This window comes from Leiobunum rupestre, chromosome 4 (assembly GCF_980474605.1).
Source record: "Leiobunum rupestre chromosome 4, qqLeiRupe1.1.hap1, whole genome shotgun sequence".
Taxonomy (NCBI): Eukaryota; Metazoa; Arthropoda; class Arachnida; order Opiliones; family Sclerosomatidae; genus Leiobunum; species Leiobunum rupestre.
Window position 1 is genome coordinate 22349032 of NC_143387.1, and position 25308 is coordinate 22374339.

Genomic DNA, 25308 nt, shown 5'->3' on the forward strand with positions numbered 1-25308 from the left:
TTGGCACCGATATTAAAGAACAATAATTTATTTTACGTTTAGTGTATTTACATTTTAGGAAGGTAAGAAAGCCAAAAGAATAGTTTCTTTCAGATTGGTAATTAGGTTATCTACCAGATAGCTCCGAGTCCAGCGAGTGGAGCAGCCTTGACGGCAAGTGGAACCTTTTGGATGGCGACAACGGAAGCTGGGATGGCTCCACCAACGGCGGATGAGACCACTTGGGCTCCGATGGATCCGAGGTTGGCTCCGGCTTGAGCGGCTCCTTTAACGGCTCCAGTGGAAGCGATGAGAGTGGCTGATGGACCATCGATGACAGATTGAACACCCACGACGGTGACGGCGGTCTTTGGGCCAACTTGGTTAGCTCCTAATATGTAATATTCAATTTTTAATCACGATTTAATACACCGGGAGTTTCTTTGGGCTTAGATGAGACCACGTTCTAAATAACTTACCAATGTTGATTCCTGGAATGGTGGAAGTAACAGTTCCGCCGGGGCTGGAGGCAATGGCGCCAGAAGCTCCGATGGCTCCGAGTGGGCCCACAACAGCGGCTGAAGCCAGCAGACCTCCGTGAGCTAGACCCAAGGCGCCAATTCCGGTATAGCCCAAAGTGTTGACGCCAGCCAATCCGTATGGACCGACTCCGGCGAGACCCAAAGTGTTGAGTCCGGCGAGACCATAAGTGTTGAGTCCGGCGAGACCATAAGTGTTGACTCCGGCGAGACCATAAGTGTTGACTCCGGCGAGACCATAAGTGTTGACTCCGGCGAGACCATAAGTGTTGACTCCAGCTAGACCCAATGGGCCCACTCCTACGACTCCAGCGTTTGCAGTGCCGAAAACGGCCAAAACCAAAATAGCTACCTGTAAGCATGGGCCAATAAAAGCCCATGCTGTAAGGATGTAAACCGCTGTTACTGAATACAACTTAAGACTGTCGTATTGATAATTCAAGGCTGTAAAGCACTTTATGCACAGTTCTTTTTTTTTGCCCTAAACTAATAGTTTAAAAATAAATGTTCTTTGTATTAAACTAAAATAGAACGTTAGCTTGACTGGTTTATAAAACTAAGCTGAACAAATTTTAATACTTTATCAATATGGATTAGCATTACATGTAGCTTTTACATTTCGTTAAAAAAATACAATAATGTTTACTATTTTTTACAAACTCATTTCAAATTGCCTTCCCTTTAAAATATTTGTAAATTACGTTACTCTTAAATTTAACACGAAATAATGAGCGTTGTATATTTTCGTTTATAGAGTAAATGGGAATAGATATAGAAATGTATTTGTTACCTTGTACATGACGGTTCGCAGGGGCGTCTGAAGGGCGGAGAGTGGAGCGGTGTTGATTTCCGGAAATAATTGGGATAACGCAAACTCGCTATTTATATCAGCTTCGGAAAATACGACAGGACCAGTTTTGCGTTTAATTTCATTCACAATTTATTATTCTCGGTAGAAGGAAAATTATTAATAATCCAATGACAAACCAAGGTTTTTTAAACGAATGAATATTTCAATTAACAAAATAGTTTAAATACCAAACAAATAAAAATAAAAATTAACAAATAAATTAGTTAGGCTAATAATAGGCTAATATCCAAGGCACCACCTTAGGCCTAAGTCATCAAGCGACTTTTGAAGCCATTAATTCAGGTGGCCGGGTTACAATGCGTAGGAGGGTGGTGGCAAGCCCTGCATGCCACGAGCTCGAGCCAACAGCTCCCTACACCAACTATTACCGTTAACCTCGACAAGTTTTTATGGAAGGGGAAACCGAAGAACTCGAGGGAAAACCCCTTAAACCAGTGGGGAGAGAACTTGCAAACTCAACGCAGAAGGAGTTGTTCCGAGTTTTCACCCAGTGCCACAAGCTGGGATCGAACCCGGCTCCTCTTGCTGCGAGGCGAAAGTGCTAACCACTCCGCCACCCCACTTATTTAGTTTAGTTTAGTTTAAAATTCTACCGTTAGATTATATTTGTACTTGAACTCTATGTTACCTGCTCGACTGTTAAAATTCCAGATGATTCTTGTATGTCAATCGTCCTTTTGGAGGAATATATCATTTAACATCAGTTAAAAATCACAAAGGTGGTATAATCTTAATGAAATGAAAATTGAAATGCCGGTTTCCGTTGTAATATTTACTGTTTCATCATGAGCAACTAAAGACGAAACAATAACGAACTCAAACTAGTCGTGTATTTCCACGCAATCCCCAAGCGATTTGTGCGTACTCGTTTCACGTACAATGTGGCCACTGATGCTGACGATTCTCGCGCCGAACTATACAAAACCCCTTAACAATTAGGTCTAAAAGGGTCAAACATATGTCAAAGGATAGAGAAAATAATGTCCACGGTAGCTCATAATTTGGCGATTGTCCTACAACTTTTAAGTGCGTGATTTGCCCATTTTAGTGATTATTTTCTATTTCGTTGAAAATTATAATAATAATTAATCCTCGTCAGTTACCTTTTACGATTATCGTTGCATCAACCACAACCCGGACACGCACTTTTGTGGTATTGGAATTTTGTACCAATTCAAGATTTAGAAACAAGTGCCATCTGTCTCCAAATATTGGATCTTCGCCCTTGAAAAGCTCTAAATACTGTGTCTATTTTCTGCTACAGGGCGTTGGCTATGCTACCTTAAGCAATATTGGCTATTTCTAGATAAGATGTTGGCCGTGTTAGGATATTTTAACAAGAAGAAGATGCCAACGGCCATTGAATTAAAAATATAAATTATACATAATAAATTAAAAAATAATAATTAACGGTACTATTAACATTGTTTTACTTTATTCATGTTACATGTATGTTGTGATATCTTGGGTTTTTTCGGAGTTTGTTGCTTTACCAATGCACCAATTGCTAAAATAGATTTTTCAATGGATGAATGCCAAGGTCATTGGGTTGGTTTTTAATATACTAGGATGTTGAGAAAATGCTGCTTTGAATTTTTTTGTCGTAAAGTTAATCTTTGTTTGTTAAGGATAAGTGCCCAGATTATGTTAATTTATTGTTCTGGTGTTTGGGATATTTTGGTGAAATTTGCGCTTACAGAGTCATTGAAATATTGTTCATAATTAATGGACAGGGTGATTAATAAAGCGTGGTCATGGATTTTTCTTGTAATTACGATTACGTCTTTTAAATGGACTTCAACCCCTTACAGCTCTCCTTTGAAAGTACCTTTAATTATATAAAACAACATGGTGATTTAGATCTGGTTTTTACTATACAGGGCGGATGGAAAAACGCTCATTTTCGACTCAATTTATCTTGGGTTAATGAACAGTTAATATAATAAAAATTTGTTCAAACTTAAATTTAATATTAAAAAATATTTAGAACATTGAAGGGATCGTCTGTAGTTAGATGTCTGTGACATCCTGTTATTTCATTTTATAACTGGCCGGTCTATTACTCAATATCACTTATTTCATTTATATGTTTGTGTGTAATTTATGTTGGTAAGTAATTTTGGAATAATCTTAGAAAGTTTAACCATAGATCAATTGACAGTTTTGTTTGTTGTATAGCTGTAGTTGTATTTACGAAATAAAGATTTTCGAACAAATCGGTTTCGAGGAACCATTTTCGCTATCTGCATTGCCTGTGACTAAATGCATGTAGACAGTTTTTGAAAACGGAGGTTTTGAACTATTCGCTATATTTTATACTATATTTGAAATCTGTATATCTGTTATAAAATATATAAGGAGTGCCCAGACTGGGACTATAGTTTAAGAAATTCACCCTATTAGATATACTAAGTATTTGGAAAATCCTAAAGGTGTTGAAGCAACTGAAAGTGTTTCTTGGCAAAGAGAAAGGTCAACCGAGCTGCGCAATATGAGTTAAACCAGTAATGGGTGATTAAGTGTCTAGCAAATGAACGTAAATCTAAAACTATACGCAAAATGATTTTTGAAAAGATAACAGCTATTCTGATCTTGTTAATGAGATATGTATGTATTTGTCGGCGCTATGAGAGAAACCACTTTATACTGAACGATTAGAAGTCGATTTCACCTTCGGGATGCTTGTTTCCCCTCATGAGAGAAAAACGTCAATGAAATTAGTGTAAACGTTGGGCGTGCCTTATTGCTTCGAGATCTGTATAAATAGCGCCCTTCCCAGATTGGAAGTCATTCAATCGACCAGCTCTCACCCCTTCAACACCAGAAGCCAGGACAACAGTCATGTACAAGGTAAATGCCATTTCGACAATCTTTCGGTTAAAGTAAATCCAATATTCTTTGGTCGACTTAAAAATATCAATATCAAGTTGGAACAATAAGTAACTTATTCAATTACAATTATTCAAGCTTCCATAGGTATTCTTTTAATTGTTTCTTAGAAATAAATGCAAATTGAGTTTAAATCATCAAAGGGAAAATTATAATTACAAACAACGTTGTAAATTGCCACTTTGAACACATTTGTTTCTTAAAACGAGAATTCATAAAATTCACTTTTAACACCTTAGGCATCAGAGTAGAACCAGATTGAATAAACTCTTTTTAAGTGAAAAGAAGAAAAAAGTTTTAGTTTTTCATTTTTTAAAAGGCTTAATAAGTAATAATGCAACTCTTTAAAAATTCCATTTATCAAATATAAATAATAAAATAATAAAATAATATTTTTTATATTTATATTTAACCGTTCATTCTTATTATTAAAATAATAAAATAATAAAATAATAAAATAATAAAATAATAAAATAATAAAATAATAAAATAATAAATAATAAAATAATAAAATAATAAAATAATAAAATAATAAAATAATAAAATAATAAAATAATAAAATAATAAAATAATGAAATAATGAAATAATATAATAATAAAATAATAAAATAATAAAATAATAAAATAATAAAATAATAAAATAATATTTTTTATATTTATATTTAACCGTTCATTCTTATGATTTCTTTTCGTTGTTGCTTAGGCCTACGTTAATCGGAAATTGCATTTAATTACACCGGTTTACATTTAACGCATTACAGGTAGCTATTTTGGTTTTGGCTGTTTTCGGCGCTGTGAACGCTGGAGTCGTAGGAGTTGGTCCATTGGGTCTAGCTGGAGTCAACACTTATGGTCTCGCCGGAGTCGGTCCATACGGGTTGGCTGGAGTAAACAATTTGGGTCTCGCCGGAGTCTCTCCATATGGATTGGCTGGCGTCAACACTTTAGGCTACGCCGGAATTGGCACCTTGGGTCTAGCTCACGGAGGCCTGCTGGCACCAGCCGGTGTTGTGGGCCCACTTGGAGCCATCGGAGCTTCTGGTGCCATTGCCTCCAACCTTGGAGGAACTGTCGCCGCCGCCGTCCCAGGAATCAACATTGGTAAGTTATTTAGGGCGTGGTCTCACCAAAACCTCAAGAAATCAACAGTGTATTAAATAGTGATATGATATAAAATGGGATTTTCCAAATTAGGAGCTGACCAAGTTGGCCCAAAGACTGCCGCCACCGTCGTTGGTGTACAGTCTGTCATCGATGGTCCATCCGCCACTCTCATCGCTTCCACTGGAGCCGTTAAAGGAGCCGCTCAAGCCGGAGCCAACCTCGGATCCATCGGAGCCCAAGTAGTCCCATCCGCCGCTGGTGGCGCCATCCCAGCTTCCGTTGTCGCCATCCAAAAGGTTCCAGTGGTCATCAAAGCCCCACTTGCTGGACTCGGAGCCATCTGGTAGAGAACCTTATTACCAATCTGAAAGAAACTGTTCCTATTTCTAAAATGTAAATACGCTTTACGTATTTTAAATTATTGTTCTTTGGATTTTCTATTTTTTCTGCAAAATTAAACAAATTTTAATTTAATCAGTACTCCTCCTTGTGTCTTATTATTTATTAAACAAAGACGTACTAAATAATTTAACCGAGAAGGAATATCTGTTACTTTGTCTGATAACACCAAGAGTTATTTAACTCTATCCAAATCAGATTAACACCATTTTTAAGCCCACTGTGGAAAACAGATAGTAATCTGAATAAACAAATAGAAATGAAAATTTATCCGTTGTCTTTAACCTATTTTAATATCCGTTTCTTCACCTGAGATATCAGATATTAAAGGTTTTAAAAAGCTTTAACGTTGTATAAGTATTTTAAATGCTTTTAGCTGGCAAAAATAAAAATAAAGCTTCTCTAAATTATTTTACTATTTTCTTATTGAACAACATAATATTAAATCAGTGATTAACTGATTTTTTATTTCAAAAATCAGATCAGTTAAGAAATTCAGATAAGGTGTGGAAAAAAAGGTCGTTTCATCCAAATTAAAATAAATAATTATACTTAAAACCAAAAATAAAACTGAACTAAGAATTAAATGTATTTAGAACCATAAACTAAAGTAGTTTTAAACCTCCAAAAATTGTAGGTGTAAATATATATAAAAGGTATTCATTTGTATATGTAATATATTTTAGCGCATTTAACTTTAAAATTAAGAACGCGTGAAAAAGGCAGGAGAGTTGTGTTTTGAATTCTACCACGAGCGGTCGTGTGAAATTTGTCTTGAATAAAAGCTTATATATTTGAAAGTTATTCTTAACTTTTTTTGGATTTAATTATAACGGTTAAGCCTAGCGAGCAGTTTATATATGATCCTAGTTTTTCAGTCGCTTAGGATTAGCTTAGAGAATAGTTAAACGCTCTCCCACAAGTACGCGACGGGCTACTCCGTTTCTAAAATAGTCGCTTCATAATTTGGTGCCGAAACCCGGGAAACTTTTAAGGACTATTTTGTGAAGTGCTACTACAAACGAAGGTGAAAAATTGATATAAACAAACAAAAAAGTACAAGAGCCGCTATCCGGAAGAACATTACTACAGCTACATCGCAGATCGATACTCTACTAAGAAGTCCTCAAGTTACGGTTCTATCGCTCGAAGAACAGCTATCACTAATCAGCATAAAGGAAAAATCACTAAAAGAATTGGACTCTCAAATCTTGACCTTATGGCCGCCCGTGGAAACAGAGGAAGACGTGGCGTTGATGAAAGAATTATCGACGGTGATGGAATACGAAGACAAGATCGACTTGGCAAAAACCAGAGCAAACAAGAAGATACAGTCGCTGAACCCAAATGCCGGAGGTCCGTTGGCCAGCGGTTCATCAAACCATGAATCTACACAGCCGAGGAAAGAAGAGTGCCGACTACCTACGCTACAAATAAGAAAATTCAAGGGAGACTACGCGGAATGGCCAGGCTTCTGGAGTCAATTCAAATCAGCAGTCCAAGAAAAGCAGGGACTTTCAAAAGTAGAAATGTTTTATTACCTAGATTCCTATTTGGAAGGAGATGCTAGAGAGATTATAGGAGGTTTAAGAGCCTCAGACGAAAATTACGTTGTCGCGATTAAATTACTTAACGATAGATACGGTCAAGAACACTTAGTGATTCGTGAACTCATGAACAAATTCCATAGAATTAAGGGCTTAGAAAATTCAAACGATACGCACACTTTGAGGGAATTATACGACTCTTTCACGTCGAATATTAGAAGCCTTAGAGCGCTTGGCGTCGACACCACTGCCAATGGCATATCTTTGTGTTCAAAAATAATAGGCACTTTGCCATACGAAATTAGATTAAAGCGTACTATGAATTGTAAAGCCAATGAGGAGTTTGATGTTGATGTTTTGTTGAATTTCATAAGACGCGAAGTTGAAGCGAGATAAATATGTGCCGTTCTAAAAAGTGATACCGCCGAGAAACACGTAACGCAAACACGAGAAAGCTCCCGAGAAAATTCAGCTACCGGATATGGGAAATACGAAACGTGCGAAAGAAGATCGCGCCTGGCAGCGGCAGTGTTCTCGACGAAGGTATCGGAGAAAACCAAAGGCGTCTATTGCATCTTCTGCAAATCATCAGCTCACTCCACCAACGATTGCGGAATCTACACTCTAGAAGAAAAAACGCGCGTGTAGAATCTGTGGAAAAAGACACAACTCAGCTATTTGTCCAGAAAACAAATCTCACAAAGCTGAAGCCAAAGACTTTTCAGATCCGAGAAAAGACAAACGGGAGGAAACTAAAGTCAAGGTCACGTCGGGAGTCGTCGGCTTACGCAAGACCGTCTTGTTGCAAACAGCTAAAGCTAGGGCAGAAAACCCAGAGAAAACAGGCCGCAGTCAAATAGTACGATGTCTATTGGACAACGGCAGCCAGGGAACCTTTGTCACGGAAGAGGTATCTAGAAGTTTGGAGTTACCCGTTTACGGAGAGAGGGACGTCGAAGTCGAAAATTTTGGAAATCAGAAACCAACTACAGTCAGACGAAAAATTGTTAAACTTACCATTCAAAACGTGAGGGGAGGAAGTGGACCGAGAATTGAAATACTGGCCGTCGAAGTACCGTACATCTGCAGGGCGTTAACCCTGGTAGACTGTAGCGAAGTTATGGCATTCATAAACTCAAGAGGGTATTATCTAGCGGATGAACCCACGGAAGACACGCACACTGTGTCAGCTATAGGTGTTTTAATAGGAGTAGACTATTACTTAGGCGTAGCAACGGGAGCTATAGAAAGAATTACCCAGAACCTAATCGCCGCAGAAACTAAACTAGGATGGGCTATCCAAGGTCCATTGAGCACTACACTCTTAGAAAAAAGGTTCCAAACCAAGTCCAAAATTGCACATAGGACGATATGTACAAATTTGTTCAATTTGGGAACCAGTAATCCAAATTTTTCTCTCTACACGATTTTGGGTAAAATTGTGTTCAATCGTTTTCAGAAGTGTCCAATATACGTGGCTGAGAGTTAACCCCGTCATTACCCCACCCAATACAGGAGGAGGTGATATATTTAATTTTTAACACTCTTCAAAACATAATCGTTTAAATATTTCAAAATTAATAGGTCGAAACGTTCATTACCTTTTTCTTGATATCTTTACGGAGCGATTTCGTTATGTAGTTTTTACATTAAACTTAAAATAGAGTTATTATAGAATCGATGTGATTCTCAAACATTTTATCGTATGTTTTTTAAAATTCATTATAAATTATTACCAAGAATGTATTTATTAATATAAATAAATACATTCTTGTTATTACTTTCTAAAAATATAAACTTCCGTATCTATAACTATAAGTCTTGAAGCCTAGAGTAAACCACTCACATAGAGTGGAAGTATCAGCGAAACTTGTTAACACTGTTCGTACGCAACGTCTTGGTTCCGAGGCGTGAAATAAACAAGTTGGCCTAAAGGTAATATACGATATGTAGATAAAAAAGTAAGTTTATACTCTAAAAAATGTAAAACCAACACCATCCCTCTTCGGACTATATTTATTCACGCCACGAAAACAAGTTGGCCCGTTAGGATGGATATTTCATGCGCTTCCATAGGGCTTTCCACTCTATGCGAGTGGGTTACTCTATGTCTTGAAGCTTGTCCTTTTATGTGTGCGTGTATGGGTGTATGTGGGTGTGGTTGTGGGTGTGGTTATAATTAGGCGGTAGCGCCATCTTTTTTTTTGTAAAGTTATGTGGCTAAAAATAAATAATTATTAGCTAACTCGCGTTACTTGAGTTAAAAAGGATCGTGTTGACAGAATAAAATTATTTTTAACTTCAAAGATTTGTTTGTTACGAGTAATCATACATTTCAATTTCGCATCAGATTCGCGAAAAAATTCAATTGCAATATAGTTGCCACCACTAGAGACAGATGCCGCCACGGTAGAACGATAAAGTTGATAAAGTCTCCTTATTGAACGAAATTTGTCCCGCGCCAGCCAGATTTAGTTGTACCTCTATTTATTCCCATCTCAATGCTTCTAAACTATCGAACTCAATGGAACACATTGTTAACCAGTTATTATTATAAATAAAATTATTACTTAACTTATTCTTTCAATTATACCTTGAAACATAATTGTAACACTAATTTAAGACCCTGTAGTGAACATTTAATTTAATAGCGTAACTTGAAATCAAAATAAGGAAATAAGGCGATCTAACAGTTCATTGTCTAAAGTCAACACTATGTATTGGACGGTACTACCTAAAGAAATAAATCTATGGAACCGCTGATATTCAACGATTGTGCGTTCGTTATTATTTAAATTATTACTCAATATCAAATAATTTCTGCTCCAAAATCATACAATTTAGAAATTGATGTTGATGGGAATAGTGTTCACTATCGAACAGGACCAGAAAACTTTCAAAATTGGACAAATAAATAGTTAATTTAACACGAATTAAACTTCAATATCGGACAAATAACCTCCTAGTGTTGAACATAACAACTTTCGAAATTGGACAAATAAATAGTTAATATTACACGAATTAAACTTCAATATCGGACAAATAACCTCCAAATTTTGAACATAACAACTTTAAAAATTGGACAAATAAATAGTTAATATTACACGAATTAAACTCCAATATCGGACGAATCCCCTCCCAATTTTGAACATAACTACTTTCAAAATTGGACCAATAAATTAATATTACATGAATTAAACTCCAATATCGGACGAATCACCTCCCAATTTTGGACAATTTGAGTCCCAAAATTAAAATATATTTGATGCTATATTGTACAATAATGGACAATTTAACTACCAATATATCCCGTAATAATGTGCAATATTGGATCCACATAAAGTCCAACGTTGCACGTATTGTTTTTGTATTGGAATGCTCTCGCATTATGTAGTTCGCGCTAAAATACTGTTTTAAAAACGTTGGAAGATACCAGAATTACAATGGGACGACGATTTATCATCAGAACTAAAACGAGAATTCGAACTATGGCGCCAGGGAATGATGTCAATAAGAAAAATTAAGCTAAGCCATTGTTACTTTACCGAAGAGAATATTATTTATCAAGAATTACACGTTTTCTGTGACGCCAGTTGTAAAGCTTACGCCACTGTAATTTATCTTCGATCCGTAACTTCGTCCAACGAAATTGGTGTTTCATTTGTCGCTTCGAAATCTTGAGTTGCGCCACTCAAACCAAACTTAACAATTCCACGTCTCGAACTGATGGCTTGCTTATTGGGCGCCCGCCTACTTTCTCATATCGAAGAAACATTCGAATATGAAAACATCTCCAAATTTCTGTGGACCGATTCGATGGACGCTCTCCATTGGATAAAGGACACCGAAAAATGTTGGCCTCCATTTGTACGGAACAGAACTACGGAGATACAGCAGCTAACAAAAACACATAATTGGAATCACTGCGCAGGCGTGGACAATCCTGCAGACATACCTCCAAGGGGCCCTAAAGCCGAAGATTTAATAATCAAAGCGACGTGGTTCAACGGCGTACCGTGGTTAAAGAAAGATCGGAAAAATTGGCCAAAAAGTAAACTAAACGGAGAATTCAGCAAGGAAGCCGAAGCCGAAAGAAAGACGAAAGTGATAGGTCTTACCGTGAGTCTAGAAGCAGATAACGAAAATGGCCTTCACATATTGATAGATCTCACAAGATATAACTCTGCAAATAAAGCCTTCAGAATTACTGCCTACGTGTTGAGATACCTTGACATAAAACTCAAAAGAAAACTGAAACCTGGTCCGGTTACCACTGAAGAAATGTGTGATGCCGAAGTTAGATGGATCAGATGTATCAAGGCGCAAGACTACAAAGATGAAATCACAGCAATCAAACAAGGATCTAAAATCGAAAAGAACTCGAAAATCGTCTCGCTTAAACCGATTATCACAGAAGGATTCTTAAGAGTAGGAGGGAGATTGGACGAATCCAGACTAAAGGAGGAAGTGAAACACCCGATCATATTAAGCAAAAATCGAAGACTAACGAATTTAATTGTCAAGAGAAGCCATGAACAGGTATATCACTCCGGGATTCAGAGTACACTCACGCAAACAAGAGGTCGCTACTGGATCATTTCCGCTAGACAAGTAGTCAAACAAGTAGTAAAGAAATGCTCCACTCTCCCCCCTTCAAACGCCCCTGCGAACAGTCATGTACAAGGTAGCAAATACATTTCTATATCTATTTCCATTTACTCCATAAAAATATACCAAGCTCATTATTTCGTATTAAATTTAGGAGTAATTTAATTCAGAAATACTTTAAAGAGAAAGAAATTTTAATTGAGTAAACATTACTGGATTTAAATGGCGAACTGTAAAAGCTAATGTAAACGATTTTGATAAAATATGCAAATTTGTTCAGCATAGTTTTTTATAGCAGTCAGGCTTAAGTGTAAAAAAGGAGGATAGAAAGTTTTTAAGAAGCTGTGATTATTTTTGTTCATTACAAAGAACATTTATTTTATAACGATTGGTTTAGGGCAAAAAAGATTTATGCATAAAGTGCTTTGAAAACATAAATTACTTATACTTTAAGATTTATTTAGTAATAAGGGTTTACACCCTTACAGGTAGCTATTTTGATTTTGGCTGTTTTCGGCGCTGCGAACGCTGGAGTCATAGGAGTTGATCCATTGGGTCTAGCTGGAGTCAACACTTTGGGTCTCACCGGATCCGGTCCATATGGTTAATACTTTGGGTCTTGCCGGAACTGGCGCCTTGAATCTGGCTCCTGCCAGTGTTGTGGGACCCCTCGGTGCCATCGGAGCTTCTGGCGCCATTTCCACCAGCATTGGAGGAACTGTTGCCGCTGCCGTCCCAGGAATCAACAGTGGTAGGTTATTAAGACATGGTCTCACCGAAAACCAAAGAAACTCAACTACTACTTGTTCGGTTTCCCCAGTTTATTAAAGTGTTGGTTGCACGAAATTTTAGCTATGGCTAATTAATGGTTAAGTGGTCTTTGAATTATTATAAAAAGAAGTCGAAATGGTGGAAATCGAGTTTTTCGGCGAATTTCCAGACTTCTCGGCACCCATGACGTCAGAAAATGCGAAGCGTATCATTGGCTAATTGTCTGTAATACATTTCTTTACATCTGGGATTAAAAGCAGGTTGATTTAACACCCAGGAAAAAGTCCTACGCAGTAGTAATTGAAATAGGCATACACAAGACTACGTAGTAGAAAAACGATATGAGACCGAAGGCTCCTTGTAAATTCTTCTTAAAACGTCGGGTCGCGCGCGCCGCGTAGCGCGCGAGTAAAAAAATATTTTTTATTTCGATAATAAGCGTAATATTATGATTAAAAACCTCTGGTTTGAAAACTTCTACAAGTAAACAGAATCCCTCCACTTCAGTTCCTTCTATTTTAGGAATAAAACTACAGCTTCGTTTTGCCCCAAATTGCTCGTGCTACGGAGGAGAAAAATTCGCCGAAAATTTCAGGATTTTGGGGAGCGAAAAAGGTCAGTTTCGGACTCAAAGTTAATACACTTTGGCTTGGAAATTTGTTTCGACAATGACATTTTTGGAAAGAGAACGTCCTGGGCTTCAAAACAAGCCCGCATTCATTCGTTTTTATTACTATCGATTTTTCGTGCAACCGACACTTTAAATCATGATTTAAAATTGAATATTCCAAAAAAGAAGCTAACCAAGCTGGCCCAAAAACCACCGCCACCGATATTGGAGTTTAATTCGTGTAATATTAATTTATTGGTCCAATTTTGAAAGTAGTTATGTCCAAAATTGGGAGGTGATTCGTCCGATATTGGAGTTTAATTCGTGTAATATTAACTATTTATTTGTCCAATTTCGAAGGTTGTTATGTTCAACACTAGGAGGTTATTTGTTAAATTAACTATTTATTTGTCAAATTTTGAAAGTTTTCTGGTCCTGTTCGATAGCGAACACTATTCCCATCAACATCTAAATTGTATGGTTTTGGAGCTGATATTATTTGATAATGAGTAATAACTTAAATAATGACGAACGCACAATCGTTGAATATTAGCGGTTCCATAGATTTATTTCTTTAGGTAGTACCGTCCAATACATAGTGTTGACTTTAGACAATGAACTGTTAGATCGCCTTATTTCCTTATTTTGATTTCAAGTTACGCTATTAAATTAAATGTTCACTACAGGGTCTTAAATTAGTGTTACAATTATGTTTCAAGGTATAATTGAAAGAATAAGTTAAGTAATAATTTTATTTATAATAATAACTGGTTAACAATGTGTTCCATTGAGTTCGATAGTTTAGAAGCATTGAGATGGGAATAAATAGAGGTACAACTAAATCTGGCTGGCGCGGGACAAATTTCTTTCAATAAGGAGACTTTATCAACTTTATCGTTCTACCGTGGCGGCATCTGTCTCTAGTGGTGGCAACTATATTGCAATTGAATTTTTTCGCGAATCTGATGCGAAATTGAAATGTATGATTACTCGTAACAAACAAATCTTTGAAGTTAAAAATAATTTTATTCTGTCAACACGATCCTTTTTAACTCAAGTAACGCGAGTTAGCTAATAATTATTTATTTTTAGCCAAATTATAAAGATGAATTTACAAATATCCACGCATACAACCACACCCACATACACCCATACACGCACACATAAAAGGACAAGCTTCAAGACATAGAGTAACCCACTCGCATAGAGTGGAAAGCCCTATGGAAGCGCATGAAATATCCATTCTAACGGGCCAACTTGTTTTCGTGGCGTGAATAAATATAGTCCGAAGAGGGATGGTGTTGGTTTTACATTTTTTAGAGTATAAACTTACTTTTTTATCTACATATCGTACATTACCTTTAGGCCAACTTGTTTATTTCACGCCTTGGAACCAAGACGTTGCGTACGAACAGTGTTAACAAGTTTCGCTGATACTTCCACTCTATGTGAGTGGTTTACTCTAGGCTTCAAGACTTATAGTTATAGATACGGAAGTTTATATTTTTAGAAAGTAATAACAAGAATGTATTTATTTATATTAATAAATACATTCTTGGTAATAATTTATAATGAATTTTAAAAAACATACGATAAAATGTTTGAGAATCACATCGATTCTATAATAACTCTATTTTAAGTTTAATGTAAAAACTACATAACGAAATCGCTCCGTAAAGATATCAAGAAAAAGGTAATGAACGTTTCGACCTATTAATTTTGAAATATTTAAACGATTATGTTTTGAAGAGTGTTAAAAATTAAATATATCACCTCCTCCTGTATTGGGTGGGGTAATGACGGGGTTAACTCTCAGCCACGTATATTGGACACTTCTGAAAACGATTGAACACAATTTTACCCAAAATCGTGTAGAGAGAAAAATTTGGATTACTGGTTCCCAAATTGAACAAATTTGTACATATCGTCCTATGTGCAATTTTGGACTTGGTTTGGAACCTTTTTTCTAAGAGTGTAGTGCTCAATGGACCTTGGATAGCCCATCCTAGTTTAGTTTCTGCGGCGATTAGGTTCTGGGTAATTCTTTCTATAGCTCCCGTTGCTACGCCTAAGTAATAGTCTACTCCTATTAAAACACCTATAGCTGACACAGTGTGCGTGTCTTCCGTGGGTTCATCCGCTAGATAATACCCTCTTGAGTTTATGAATGTCATAACTTCGCTACAGTCTACCAGGGTTAACGCCCTGCAGATGTACGGTACTTCGACGGCCAGTATTTCAATTCTCGGTCCACTTCCTCCCCTCACGTTTTGAATGGTAAGTTTAACAATTTTTCGTCTGACTGTAGTTGGTTTCTGATTTCCAAAATTTTCGACTTCGACGTCCCTCTCTCCGTAAACGGGTAACTCCAAACTTCTAGATACCTCTTCCGTGACAAAGGTTCCCTGGCTGCCGTTGTCCAATAGACATCGTACTATTTGACTGCGGCCTGTTTTCTCTGGGTTTTCTGCCCTAGCTTTAGCTGTTTGCAACAAGACGGTCTTGCGTAAGCCGACGACTCCCGACGTGACCTTGACTTTAGTTTCCTCCCGTTTGTCTTTTCTCGGATCTGAAAAGTCTTTGGCTTCAGCTTTGTGAGATTTGTTTTCTGGACAAATAGCTGAGTTGTGTCTTTTTCCACAGATTCTACACGCGCGTTTTTTCTTCTAGAGTGTAGATTCCGCAATCGTTGGTGGAGTGAGCTGATGATTTGCAGAAGATGCAATAGACGCCTTTGGTTTTCTCCGATACCTTCGTCGAGAACACTGCCGCTGCCAGGCGCGATCTTCTTTCGCACGTTTCGTATTTCCCATATCCGGTAGCTGAATTTTCTCGGGAGCTTTCTCGTGTTTGCGTTACGTGTTTCTCGGCGGTATCACTTTTTAGAACGGCACATATTTATCTCGCTTCAACTTCGCGTCTTATGAAATTCAACAAAACATCAACATCAAACTCCTCATTGGCTTTACAATTCATAGTACGCTTTAATCTAATTTCGTATGGCAAAGTGCCTATTATTTTTGAACACAAAGATATGCCATTGGCAGTGGTGTCGACGCCAAGCGCTCTAAGGCTTCTAATATTCGACGTGAAAGAGTCGTATAATTCCCTCAAAGTGTGCGTATCGTTTGAATTTTCTAAGCCCTTAATTCTATGGAATTTGTTCATGAGTTCACGAATCACTAAGTGTTCTTGACCGTATCTATCGTTAAGTAATTTAATCGCGACAACGTAATTTTCGTCTGAGGCTCTTAAACCTCCTATTATCTCTCTAGCATCTCCTTCCAAATAGGAATCTAGGTAATAAAACATTTCTACTTTTGAAAGTCCCTGCTTTTCTTGGACTGCTGATTTGAATTGACTCCAGAAGCCTGGCCATTCCGCGTAGTCTCCCTTGAATTTTCTTATTTGTAGCGTAGGTAGTCGGCACTCTTCTTTCCTCGGCTGTGTAGATTCATGGTTTGATGAACCGCTGGCCAACGGACCTCCGGCATTTGGGTTCAGCGACTGTATCTTCTTGTTTGCTCTGGTTTTTGCCAAGTCGATCTTGTCTTCGTATTCCATCACCGTCGATAATTCTTTCATCAACGCCACGTCTTCCTCTGTTTCCACGGGCGGCCATAAGGTCAAGATTTGAGAGTCCAATTCTTTTAGTGATTTTTCCTTTATGCTGATTAGTGATAGCTGTTCTTCGAGCGATAGAACCGTAACTTGAGGACTTCTTAGTAGAGTATCGATCTGCGATGTAGCTGTAGTAATGTTCTTCCGGATAGCGGCTCTTGTACTTTTTTGTTTGTTTATATCAATTTTTCACCTTCGTTTGTAGTAGCACTTCACAAAATAGTCCTTAAAAGTTTCCCGGGTTTCGGCACCAAATTATGAAGCGACTATTTTAGAAACGGAATAGCCCGTCGCGTACTTGTGGGAGAGCGTTTAACTATTCTCTAAGCTAATCCTAATCGACTGAAAAACTAGGATCATATATAAACTGTTCGCTAGGCTTAACCGTTGTAATTAAATCCAAAAAAAAACGTTAAGAATAACTTTCAAATATATAAGCTTTTATTCAAGACAAATTTCACACGACCGCTCGTGGTAGAATTCAAAACACAACTCTCCTGCCTTTTTCACGGGTTCTTAATTTTAAAGTTAAATGCGCTAAAATATATTACATATACAAATGAATACCTTTTATATATATTTACACCTACATTTTTTGGAGGTTTAAAACTACTTTAGTTTATGGTTCTACATACATTTAATTCTTAGTTCAGTTTTATTTTTGGTTTTAAGTATAATTATTTATTTTAATTTGGATGAAATGACCTATTTTTCCACACTTTATCTGAATTTCTTAACTGATCTGATTTTTGAAATAAAAAATCAGTTAATCACTGATTTAATATTATGTTGTTCAATAAGAAAATAGTAAAATAATTTAGAGAAGCTTTATTTTTATTTTTGCCAGCTAAAAGCATTTAAAATACTTATACAACGTTAAAGCTTTTTAAAACCTTTAATATCTGATATCTCAGGTGAAGAAACGGATATTAAAATAGGTTAAAGACAACGGATAAATTTTCATTTCTATTTGTTTATTCGGATTACTATCTGTTTTCTACAGTGGGCTTAAAAATGGTGTTAATCTGATTTGGATAGAGTTAAATAACTCTTGGTGTTATCAGACAAAGTAAAAGATATTCCTTCTCGGTTAAATTATTTAGTACGTCTTTGTTTAATAAATAATAAGACACAAGGAGGAGTACTGATTAAATTAAAATTTGTTTAATTTTGCAGAAAAAATAGAAAATCCAAAGAACAATAATTTAAAATACGTAAAGCGTATTTACATTTTAGAAATAGGAACAGTTTCTTTCAGATTGGTACAAAGGTTCTCTACCAGATGGCTCCGAGTCCAGCAAGTGGGGCTTTGACGACCACTGGAACCTTTTGGATGGCGACAACGGAAGCTGGGATGGCTCCACCAGCGGCGGATGGGACTACTTGGGCTCCGATGGATCCGAGGTTGGCTCCGGCTTGAGAGGCTCCTTTAACGGCTCCAGTGGAAGCGATGAGAGTGGCGGATGGACCATCGATGACAGACTGTACACCAACGACGGTGGCGGCAGTCTTTGGGCCAACTTGGTCAGCTCCTAATTTGGAAAATCCCATTTTATATCATATCACTATTTAATACACTGTTGATTTCTTGAGGTTTTGGTGAGACCACGCCCTAAATAACTTACCAATGTTGATTCCTGGGACGGCGGCGGCAACAGTTCCTCCAAGGTTGGAGGCAATGGCACCAGAAGCTCCGATGGCTCCAAGTGGGCCCACAACACCGGCTGGTGCCAGCAGGCTTCCGTGAGCTAGACCCAAGGTGCCAATTCCGGCGTAGCCTAAAGTGTTGACGCCAGCCAATCCATATGGAGAGACTCCGGCGAGACCCAAATTGTTTACTCCAGCCAACCCGTATGGACCGACTCCTGCGAGACCATAAGTGTTGACTCCAGCTAGACCCAATGGACCAACTCCTACGACTCCAGCGTTCACAGCGCCGAAAACAGCCAAAATCAAAATAGCTACCTGTAATGCGTTAAATGTAAACCGGTGTAATTAAATGCAATTTCCGATTAACGTAGGCCTAAGCAACAACGAAAAGAAATCATAAGAATGAACGGTTAAATATAAATATAAAAAATATTATTTTATTATTTTATTATTTTATTATTTATATTTGATAAATGGAATTTTTAAAGAGTTGCATTATTAGTTATTAAGCCTTTTAAAAAATGAAAAACTAAAAATAAAACTTTTTTCTTCTTTTCACTTAAAAAGAGTTTATTCAATCTGGTTCTACTCTGATGCCTAAGGTGTTAAAAGTGAATTTTATGAATTCTCGTTTTAAGAAACAAATGTGTTCAAAGGGGCAATTTACAACGTTGATTGTAATTATAATTTTCCCTTTGATGATTTAAACTCAATTTGCATTTATTTCTAAGAAACAATTAAAAGAATACCTATGGAAGCTTGAATAATTGTAATTGAATAAGTTACTTATTGTTCCAACTTGATATTGATATTTTTAAGTCGACCAAAGAATATTGGATTTACTTTAATCGAAAGCTTGTCGAAATGGCATTTACCTTGTACATGACTGTTGTCCTGGCTTCTGGTGTTGAAGGGGTGAGAGCTGGTCGATTGAATGACTTCCAATCTGGGAAGGGCGCTATTTATACAGATCTCGAAGCAATAAGGCACGCCCAACGTTTAAACTATTTTCATTGACGTTTTTCTCTCATGAGGGAAAACAAGCATCCCGAAGGTGAAATCGACTTCTAATCGTTCAGTATAAAGTGGTTTATCTCATAGCGCCGACAAATACATACATATCTCATTAACAAGATCAGAATAGCTGTTATCTTTTCAAAAATCATTTTGCGTATATAATTTTAGATTTACGTTCATTTGCTAGACACTTAATCACCCATTACTGGTTTAACTCATATTGCGCAGCTCGGTTGACCTTTCTCTTTGCCAAGAAACACTTTCAGTTGCTTCAACACCTTTAGGATTTTCCAAATACTTAGTATATCTAATAGGGTGAATTTCTTAAACTATAGTCCAAGTCTGGGCACTCCTTATATATTTTATAACAGATATACAGATTTCAAATATAGTATAAAAATAGCGAATAGTTCAAAACCTCCGTTTTCAAAAACTGTCTACATGCATTTAGTCACAGGCAATGCAGATAGCGAAAATGGTTCATCGAAACCGATTTGTTCGAAAATCTTTATTTCGTAAATACAACAAAAGCTATACAACAAACAAAACTGTCAATTGATCTATGGTTAAACTTTCTAAGATTATTCCAAAATTACTTACCAACATAAATTACACACAAACATATAAATGAAATAAGTGATATTGAGTAATAGACCGGCCAGTTATAAAATGAAATAACAGGATGTCACAGACATCTAACTACAGACGATCCCTTCAATGTTCTAAATATTTTTTAATATTAAATTTAAGTTTGAACAAATTTTTATTCTATTAACTGTTCATTAACCCAAGAGAAATTGAGTCGAAAATGAGCGTTTTTCCATCCGCCCTGTATAGTAAAAACCAGATCTAAATCACCATGGTGTTTTATATAATTAAAGTTACTTTCAAAGGAGAGCTGTAAGGGGTTGAAGTCCATTTAAAAGACGTAATCGCAATTACAAGAAAAATCCATGACCACGCTTTATTAATCACCCTGTCCATTAATTATGAATAATATTTCAATGACTCTGTGAGCGCAAATTTCACCAAAATATCCCAAACACCAGAACAATAAATTAACATAATCTGGGCACTTATCCTTAACAAACAAAGATTAACTTTACGACAAAAAAATTGAAAGCAGCAATTTCTCAACATCCTAGTATATTAAAAATCAACCCAATGACCTTGGCATTCATCCATTGAAAAATCTATTTTAGCAATTGGTGCATTGGTAAAGCAACAAACTCCGAAAAAACCCAAGATATCACAACATACATGTAACATGAATAAAGTAAAACAATGTTAATAGTACCGTTAATTATTATTTTTTAATTTATTATGTATATTTTATATTTTTAATTCAATGGCCGTTGGCATCTTCTTCTTGTTAAAATATCCTAACACGGCCAACATCTTATCTAGAAATAGCCAATATTGCTTAAGGTAGCATAGCCAACGCCCTGTAGCAGAAAATAGACACAGTATTTAGAGCTTTTCAAGGGCGAAGATCCAATATTTGGAGACAGATGGCACTTGTTTCTAAATCTTGAATTGGTACAAAATTCCAATACCACAAAAGTGCGTGTCCGGGTTGTGGTTGATGCAACGATAATCGTAAAAGGTAACTGACGAGGATTAATTATTATTATAATTTTCAACGAAATAGAAAATAATCACTAAAATGGGCAAATCACGCACTTAAAAGTTGTAGGACAATCGCCAAATTATGAGCTACCGTGGACATTATTTTCTCTATCCTTTGACATATGTTTGACCCTTTTAGACCTAATTGTTAAGGGGTTTTGTATAGTTCGGCGCGAGAATCGTCAGCATCAGTGGCCACATTGTACGTGAAACGAGTACGCACAAATCGCTTGGGGATTGCGTGGAAATACACGACTAGTTTGAGTTCGTTATTGTTTCGTCTTTAGTTGCTCATGATGAAACAGTAAATATTACAACGGAAACCGGCATTTCAATTTTCATTTCATTAAGATTATACCACCTTTGTGATTTTTAACTGATGTTAAATGATATATTCCTCCAAAAGGACGATTGACATACAAGAATCATCTGGAATTTTAACAGTCGAGCAGGTAACATAGAGTTCAAGTACAAATATAATCTAACGGTAGAATTTTAAACTAAACTAAACTAAATAAGTGGGGTGGCGGAGTGGTTAGCACTTTCGCCTCGCAGCAAGAGGAGCCGGGTTCGATCCCAGCTTGTGGCACTGGGTGAAAACTCGGAACAACTCCTTCTGCGTTGAGTTTGCAAGTTCTCTCCCCACTGGTTTAAGGGGTTTTCCCTCGAGTTCTTCGGTTTCCCCTTCCATAAAAACTTGTCGAGGTTAACGGTAATAGTTGGTGTAGGGAGCTGTTGGCTCGAGCTCGTGGCATGCAGGGCTTGCCACCACCCTCCTACGCATTGTAACCCGGCCACCTGAATTAATGGCTTCAAAAGTCGCTTGATGACTTAGGCCTAAGGTGGTGCCTTGGATATTAGCCTATTATTAGCCTAACTAATTTATTTGTTAATTTTTATTTTTATTTGTTTGGTATTTAAACTATTTTGTTAATTGAAATATTCATTCGTTTAAAAAACCTTGGTTTGTCATTGGATTATTAATAATTTTCCTTCTACCGAGAATAAGAAATTGTGAATGAAATTAAACGCAAAACTGGTCCTGTCGTATTTTCCGAAGCTGATATAAATAGCGAGTTTGCGTTATCCCAATTATTTCCGGAAATCAACACCGCTCCACTCTCCGCCCTTCAGACGCCCCTGCGAACCGTCATGTACAAGGTAACAAATACATTTCTATATCTATTCCCATTTACTCTATAAACGAAAATATACAACGCTCATTATTTCGTGTTAAATTTAAGAGTAATGTAATTTACAAATATTTTAAAGGGAAGGCAATTTGAAATGAGTTTGTAAAAAATAGTAAACATTATTGTATTTTTTTAACGAAATGTAAAAGCTACATGTAATGCTAATCCATATTGATAAAGTATTAAAATTTGTTCAGCTTAGTTTTATAAACCAGTCAAGCTAACGTTCTATTTTAGTTTAATACAAAGAACATTTATTTTTAAACTATTAGTTTAGGGCAAAAAAAAAGAACTGTGCATAAAGTGCTTTACAGCCTTGAATTATCAATACGACAGTCTTAAGTTGTATTCAGTAACAGCGGTTTACATCCTTACAGCATCGGCTTTTATTGGCCCATGCTTACAGGTAGCTATTTTGGTTTTGGCCGTTTTCGGCACTGCAAACGCTGGAGTCGTAGGAGTGGGCCCATTGGGTCTAGCTGGAGTCAACACTTATGGTCTCGCCGGAGTCAACACTTATGGTCTCGCCGGAGTCAACACTTATGGTCTCGCCGGAGTCAACACTTATGGTCTCGCCGGAGTCAACACTTATGGTCTCGCCGGACTCAACACTTATGGTCTCGCCGGACTCAACACTTTGGGTCTCGCCGGAGTCGGTCCATACGGATTGGCTGGCGTCAACACTTTGGGCTATACCGGAATTGGCGCCTTGGGTCTAGCTCACGGAGGTCTGCTGGCTTCAGCCGCTGTTGTGGGCCCACTCGGAGCCATCGGAGCTTCTGGCGCCATTGCCTCCAGCCCCGGCGGAACTGTTACTTCCACCATTCCAGGAATCAACATTGGTAAGTTATTTAGAACGTGGTCTCATCTAAGCCCAAAGAAACTCCCGGTGTATTAAATCGTGATTAAAAATTGAATATTACATATTAGGAGCTAACCAAGTTGGCCCAAAGACCGCCGTCACCGTCGTGGGTGTTCAATCTGTCATCGATGGTCCATCAGCCACTCTCATCGCTTCCACTGGAGCCGTTAAAGGAGCCGCTCAAGCCGGAGCCAACCTCGGATCCATCGGAGCCCAAGTGGTCTCATCCGCCGCTGGTGGAGCCATCCCAGCTTCCGTTGTCGCCATCCAAAAGGTTCCACTTGCCGTCAAGGCTGCTCCACTCGCTGGACTCGGAGCTATCTGGTAGATAACCTAATTACCAATCTGAAAGAAACTATTCTATTGGCTTTCTTACCTTCCTAAAATGTAAATACACTAAACGTAAAATAAATTATTGTTCTTTAATATCGGTGCCAAATAAAAAATATTTTATTCATTACTTGTTATTTTGTTGAAATGTTGCCCTGGAATAGTTTAGCCAATGCCTAAGAATAAGTTCATAAACTCTTTAGTGGGAGAGAAAACGGATCCACAGCCGAAGCGGGGAGACAACATTTCAACAAGATGGCCAAAGTTATTTTATAAAAAGAACTATTACAAACTCAGCTGAAGACATATTAGGTAAAATAAAATCGGAAAACATTTTGCCCTTGCGACAGTTTACCGTTCACTTTTCTAATTGGTTACAAACCTTTCTTCACCATACGCACTACAGCAATTAACCATAATATATTTCAACTTTAATTTTTATTTAGTTAAGCACTAAAATATCCAAATATTACTACACCCGAGTAAAACTACACCTGACGAGGGAAAAGGGCACTCCCTAAACTGACGTCATAGTATCTACCCCCGTTGTTTCCCCCCCCCATTTTGAAAGGAGCAATCAATAAAAGCGTGTACTGCGGGGAAGCACGTTTTTCTTAAATGTAAGATTTAATATATTTTTCCAATATTTTTACACGTCTTCACACTTTTAAAACTAATCCATAACGGCTCTATTCACGCGCCTCCATTTTAAAAAGCTCCCTCACGCTCACAATCACCACGTGCTTCCTCTCCGTGCGATATTCTCTATTCATTTTATTTATATTAGTGAGAGCGCATGGTTATAAATTGTTCGGAATAGGCGAAACTATAAAGTAAATCTGATCTTAACCAACTTATTAAGATGGGAAAACAAAATCACTTGACTACCATATCACAGCCAACTTCGATTCGGTAACTCGTGTTCATAAATGGCCGTAAAAAAAATCCTTCCAGATACCGCAGACGAACTACCTTTTTATTACAAGATGTTTTAAATAATAATTATAATTAGATAATTTAGATGAATCGATAAAAATTTAAACCGCCATTAGCCAAAGAAAATGAATAATAATTGGTATTTCTTAGGATAGATGGCGCTTTAGTTCTCCACAAAGTCACGTGACTACTACTTGTTAAAACCTGATATGGAACCACATCGAGATATTTTTTTACTTGACATCTTGGTAAATCGCGTTGGCCATCCCATTTTCCGAAATCACCAGTTTTTATACAGTATTAATGTTCACTTACACGTTTACTTTATTTCTCCAACACAAGGTTGCTACACATGCATTCAAATCTATACACCACGCATCTCACATTATATATATTTTTTCATTAATATCAGTATTTTCCCCGGAATTATTCTTAAAAATACATTTAAGATTTTTACCACCACTACTCACCAATCTTTTATTAAATTTGCTCTTTAGAAGTCTATTGGCAGTGTAGCCCTTTAATTTGCATCTCAAAATACTTCACTTACACGCTGTTCTTAACCCGAAAGCCAAATTACCAAATTACGAGGGATTATTGATACAGAGGTTACTCGTGTAACTTTTACTATTGGGCGTTAACGAGTAGGTCGTTGTCTAGGGGACCTTTAGATAAGCCTTTCTTGAGTAAGAAAAATTAGATCTGCCAACGTTTCCGTTAAATTTAAGCTTTTCTGAGAATCACGGTTGGGCC

At 37.1% G+C, this 25308-nt stretch overlaps 5 protein-coding genes across 6 annotated transcripts; 4 read left to right on the forward strand and 1 right to left on the reverse strand.

Annotated features, from left to right (window-relative positions):
• On the reverse strand, window positions 1-1405 carry LOC149947162 (uncharacterized). Its single transcript, XM_090172188.1, has 3 exons — window positions 1309-1405; window positions 459-870; window positions 1-370 (listed from the first exon to the last, which is right to left on the reverse strand). Exons 1-3 carry the CDS (start codon window positions 1315-1317, stop codon window positions 111-113), a joined length of 681 nt encoding a protein of 226 aa, XP_090028314.1. The 5' UTR covers window positions 1318-1405; the 3' UTR covers window positions 1-110.
• Window positions 1406-4154: 2749 nt separating this feature from the next.
• On the forward strand, window positions 4155-5821 carry LOC149947163 (uncharacterized). Its single transcript, XM_090172989.1, has 3 exons — window positions 4155-4239; window positions 5040-5379; window positions 5473-5821. The coding sequence occupies exons 1-3, from the start codon at window positions 4231-4233 to the stop codon at window positions 5727-5729; spliced, it is 606 nt and encodes a 201-aa protein (XP_090029115.1). The 5' UTR covers window positions 4155-4230; the 3' UTR covers window positions 5730-5821.
• A 1216-nt stretch (window positions 5822-7037) lies between these two features.
• LOC149947164 (uncharacterized) lies at window positions 7038-7724 on the forward strand. Its single transcript, XM_090170843.1, has one exon. The coding sequence runs from the start codon at window positions 7038-7040 to the stop codon at window positions 7722-7724; it is 687 nt and encodes a 228-aa protein (XP_090026969.1).
• A 3330-nt stretch (window positions 7725-11054) lies between these two features.
• On the forward strand, window positions 11055-11935 carry LOC149947165 (uncharacterized). The gene is made up of 2 exons (XM_090170844.1): window positions 11055-11867; window positions 11909-11935. The coding sequence occupies exons 1-2, from the start codon at window positions 11055-11057 to the stop codon at window positions 11933-11935; spliced, it is 840 nt and encodes a 279-aa protein (XP_090026970.1).
• Window positions 11936-11972: 37 nt separating this feature from the next.
• Window positions 11973-23710, forward strand: LOC149947166 (uncharacterized). 2 transcript variants are annotated; one of them, XM_090172965.1, is made up of 3 exons: window positions 11973-12012; window positions 22834-23269; window positions 23358-23710. In XM_090172965.1, the coding sequence occupies exons 1-3, from the start codon at window positions 12004-12006 to the stop codon at window positions 23615-23617; spliced, it is 705 nt and encodes a 234-aa protein (XP_090029091.1). In that variant the 5' UTR covers window positions 11973-12003; the 3' UTR covers window positions 23618-23710. The 2 variants fall into 2 exon arrangements, with proteins under 2 accessions (XP_090029091.1, XP_090029093.1); XM_090172967.1 differs by lacking the exon at window positions 11973-12012 and adding an exon at window positions 22228-22395.
• The last annotated feature ends 1598 nt before the right edge of the window (window positions 23711-25308 follow it).

Bases quoted from the DNA above. Each gene is read 5' to 3' on its own strand.
- LOC149947162 (XM_090172188.1), bottom strand. The intron at 371-458 runs GTAAGTTATTTA...ATTACATATTAG, and splicing joins CATTCCAGGAATCAACATTG to GAGCTAACCAAGTTGGCCCA.
- LOC149947163 (XM_090172989.1), top strand. The intron at 5,380-5,472 runs GTAAGTTATTTA...TTTCCAAATTAG, and splicing joins CGTCCCAGGAATCAACATTG to GAGCTGACCAAGTTGGCCCA.
- LOC149947164 (XM_090170843.1), top strand. From the start codon at position 7,038: ATGAAAGAATTATCGACGGTGATGGAATACGAAGACAAGATCGACTTG.
- LOC149947165 (XM_090170844.1), top strand. From the start codon at position 11,055: ATGGCTTGCTTATTGGGCGCCCGCCTACTTTCTCATATCGAAGAAACA. The intron at 11,868-11,908 runs GTATATCACTCC...CACGCAAACAAG, and splicing joins TCAAGAGAAGCCATGAACAG to AGGTCGCTACTGGATCATTT.
- LOC149947166 (XM_090172965.1), top strand. The intron at 23,270-23,357 runs GTAAGTTATTTA...ATTACATATTAG, and splicing joins CATTCCAGGAATCAACATTG to GAGCTAACCAAGTTGGCCCA.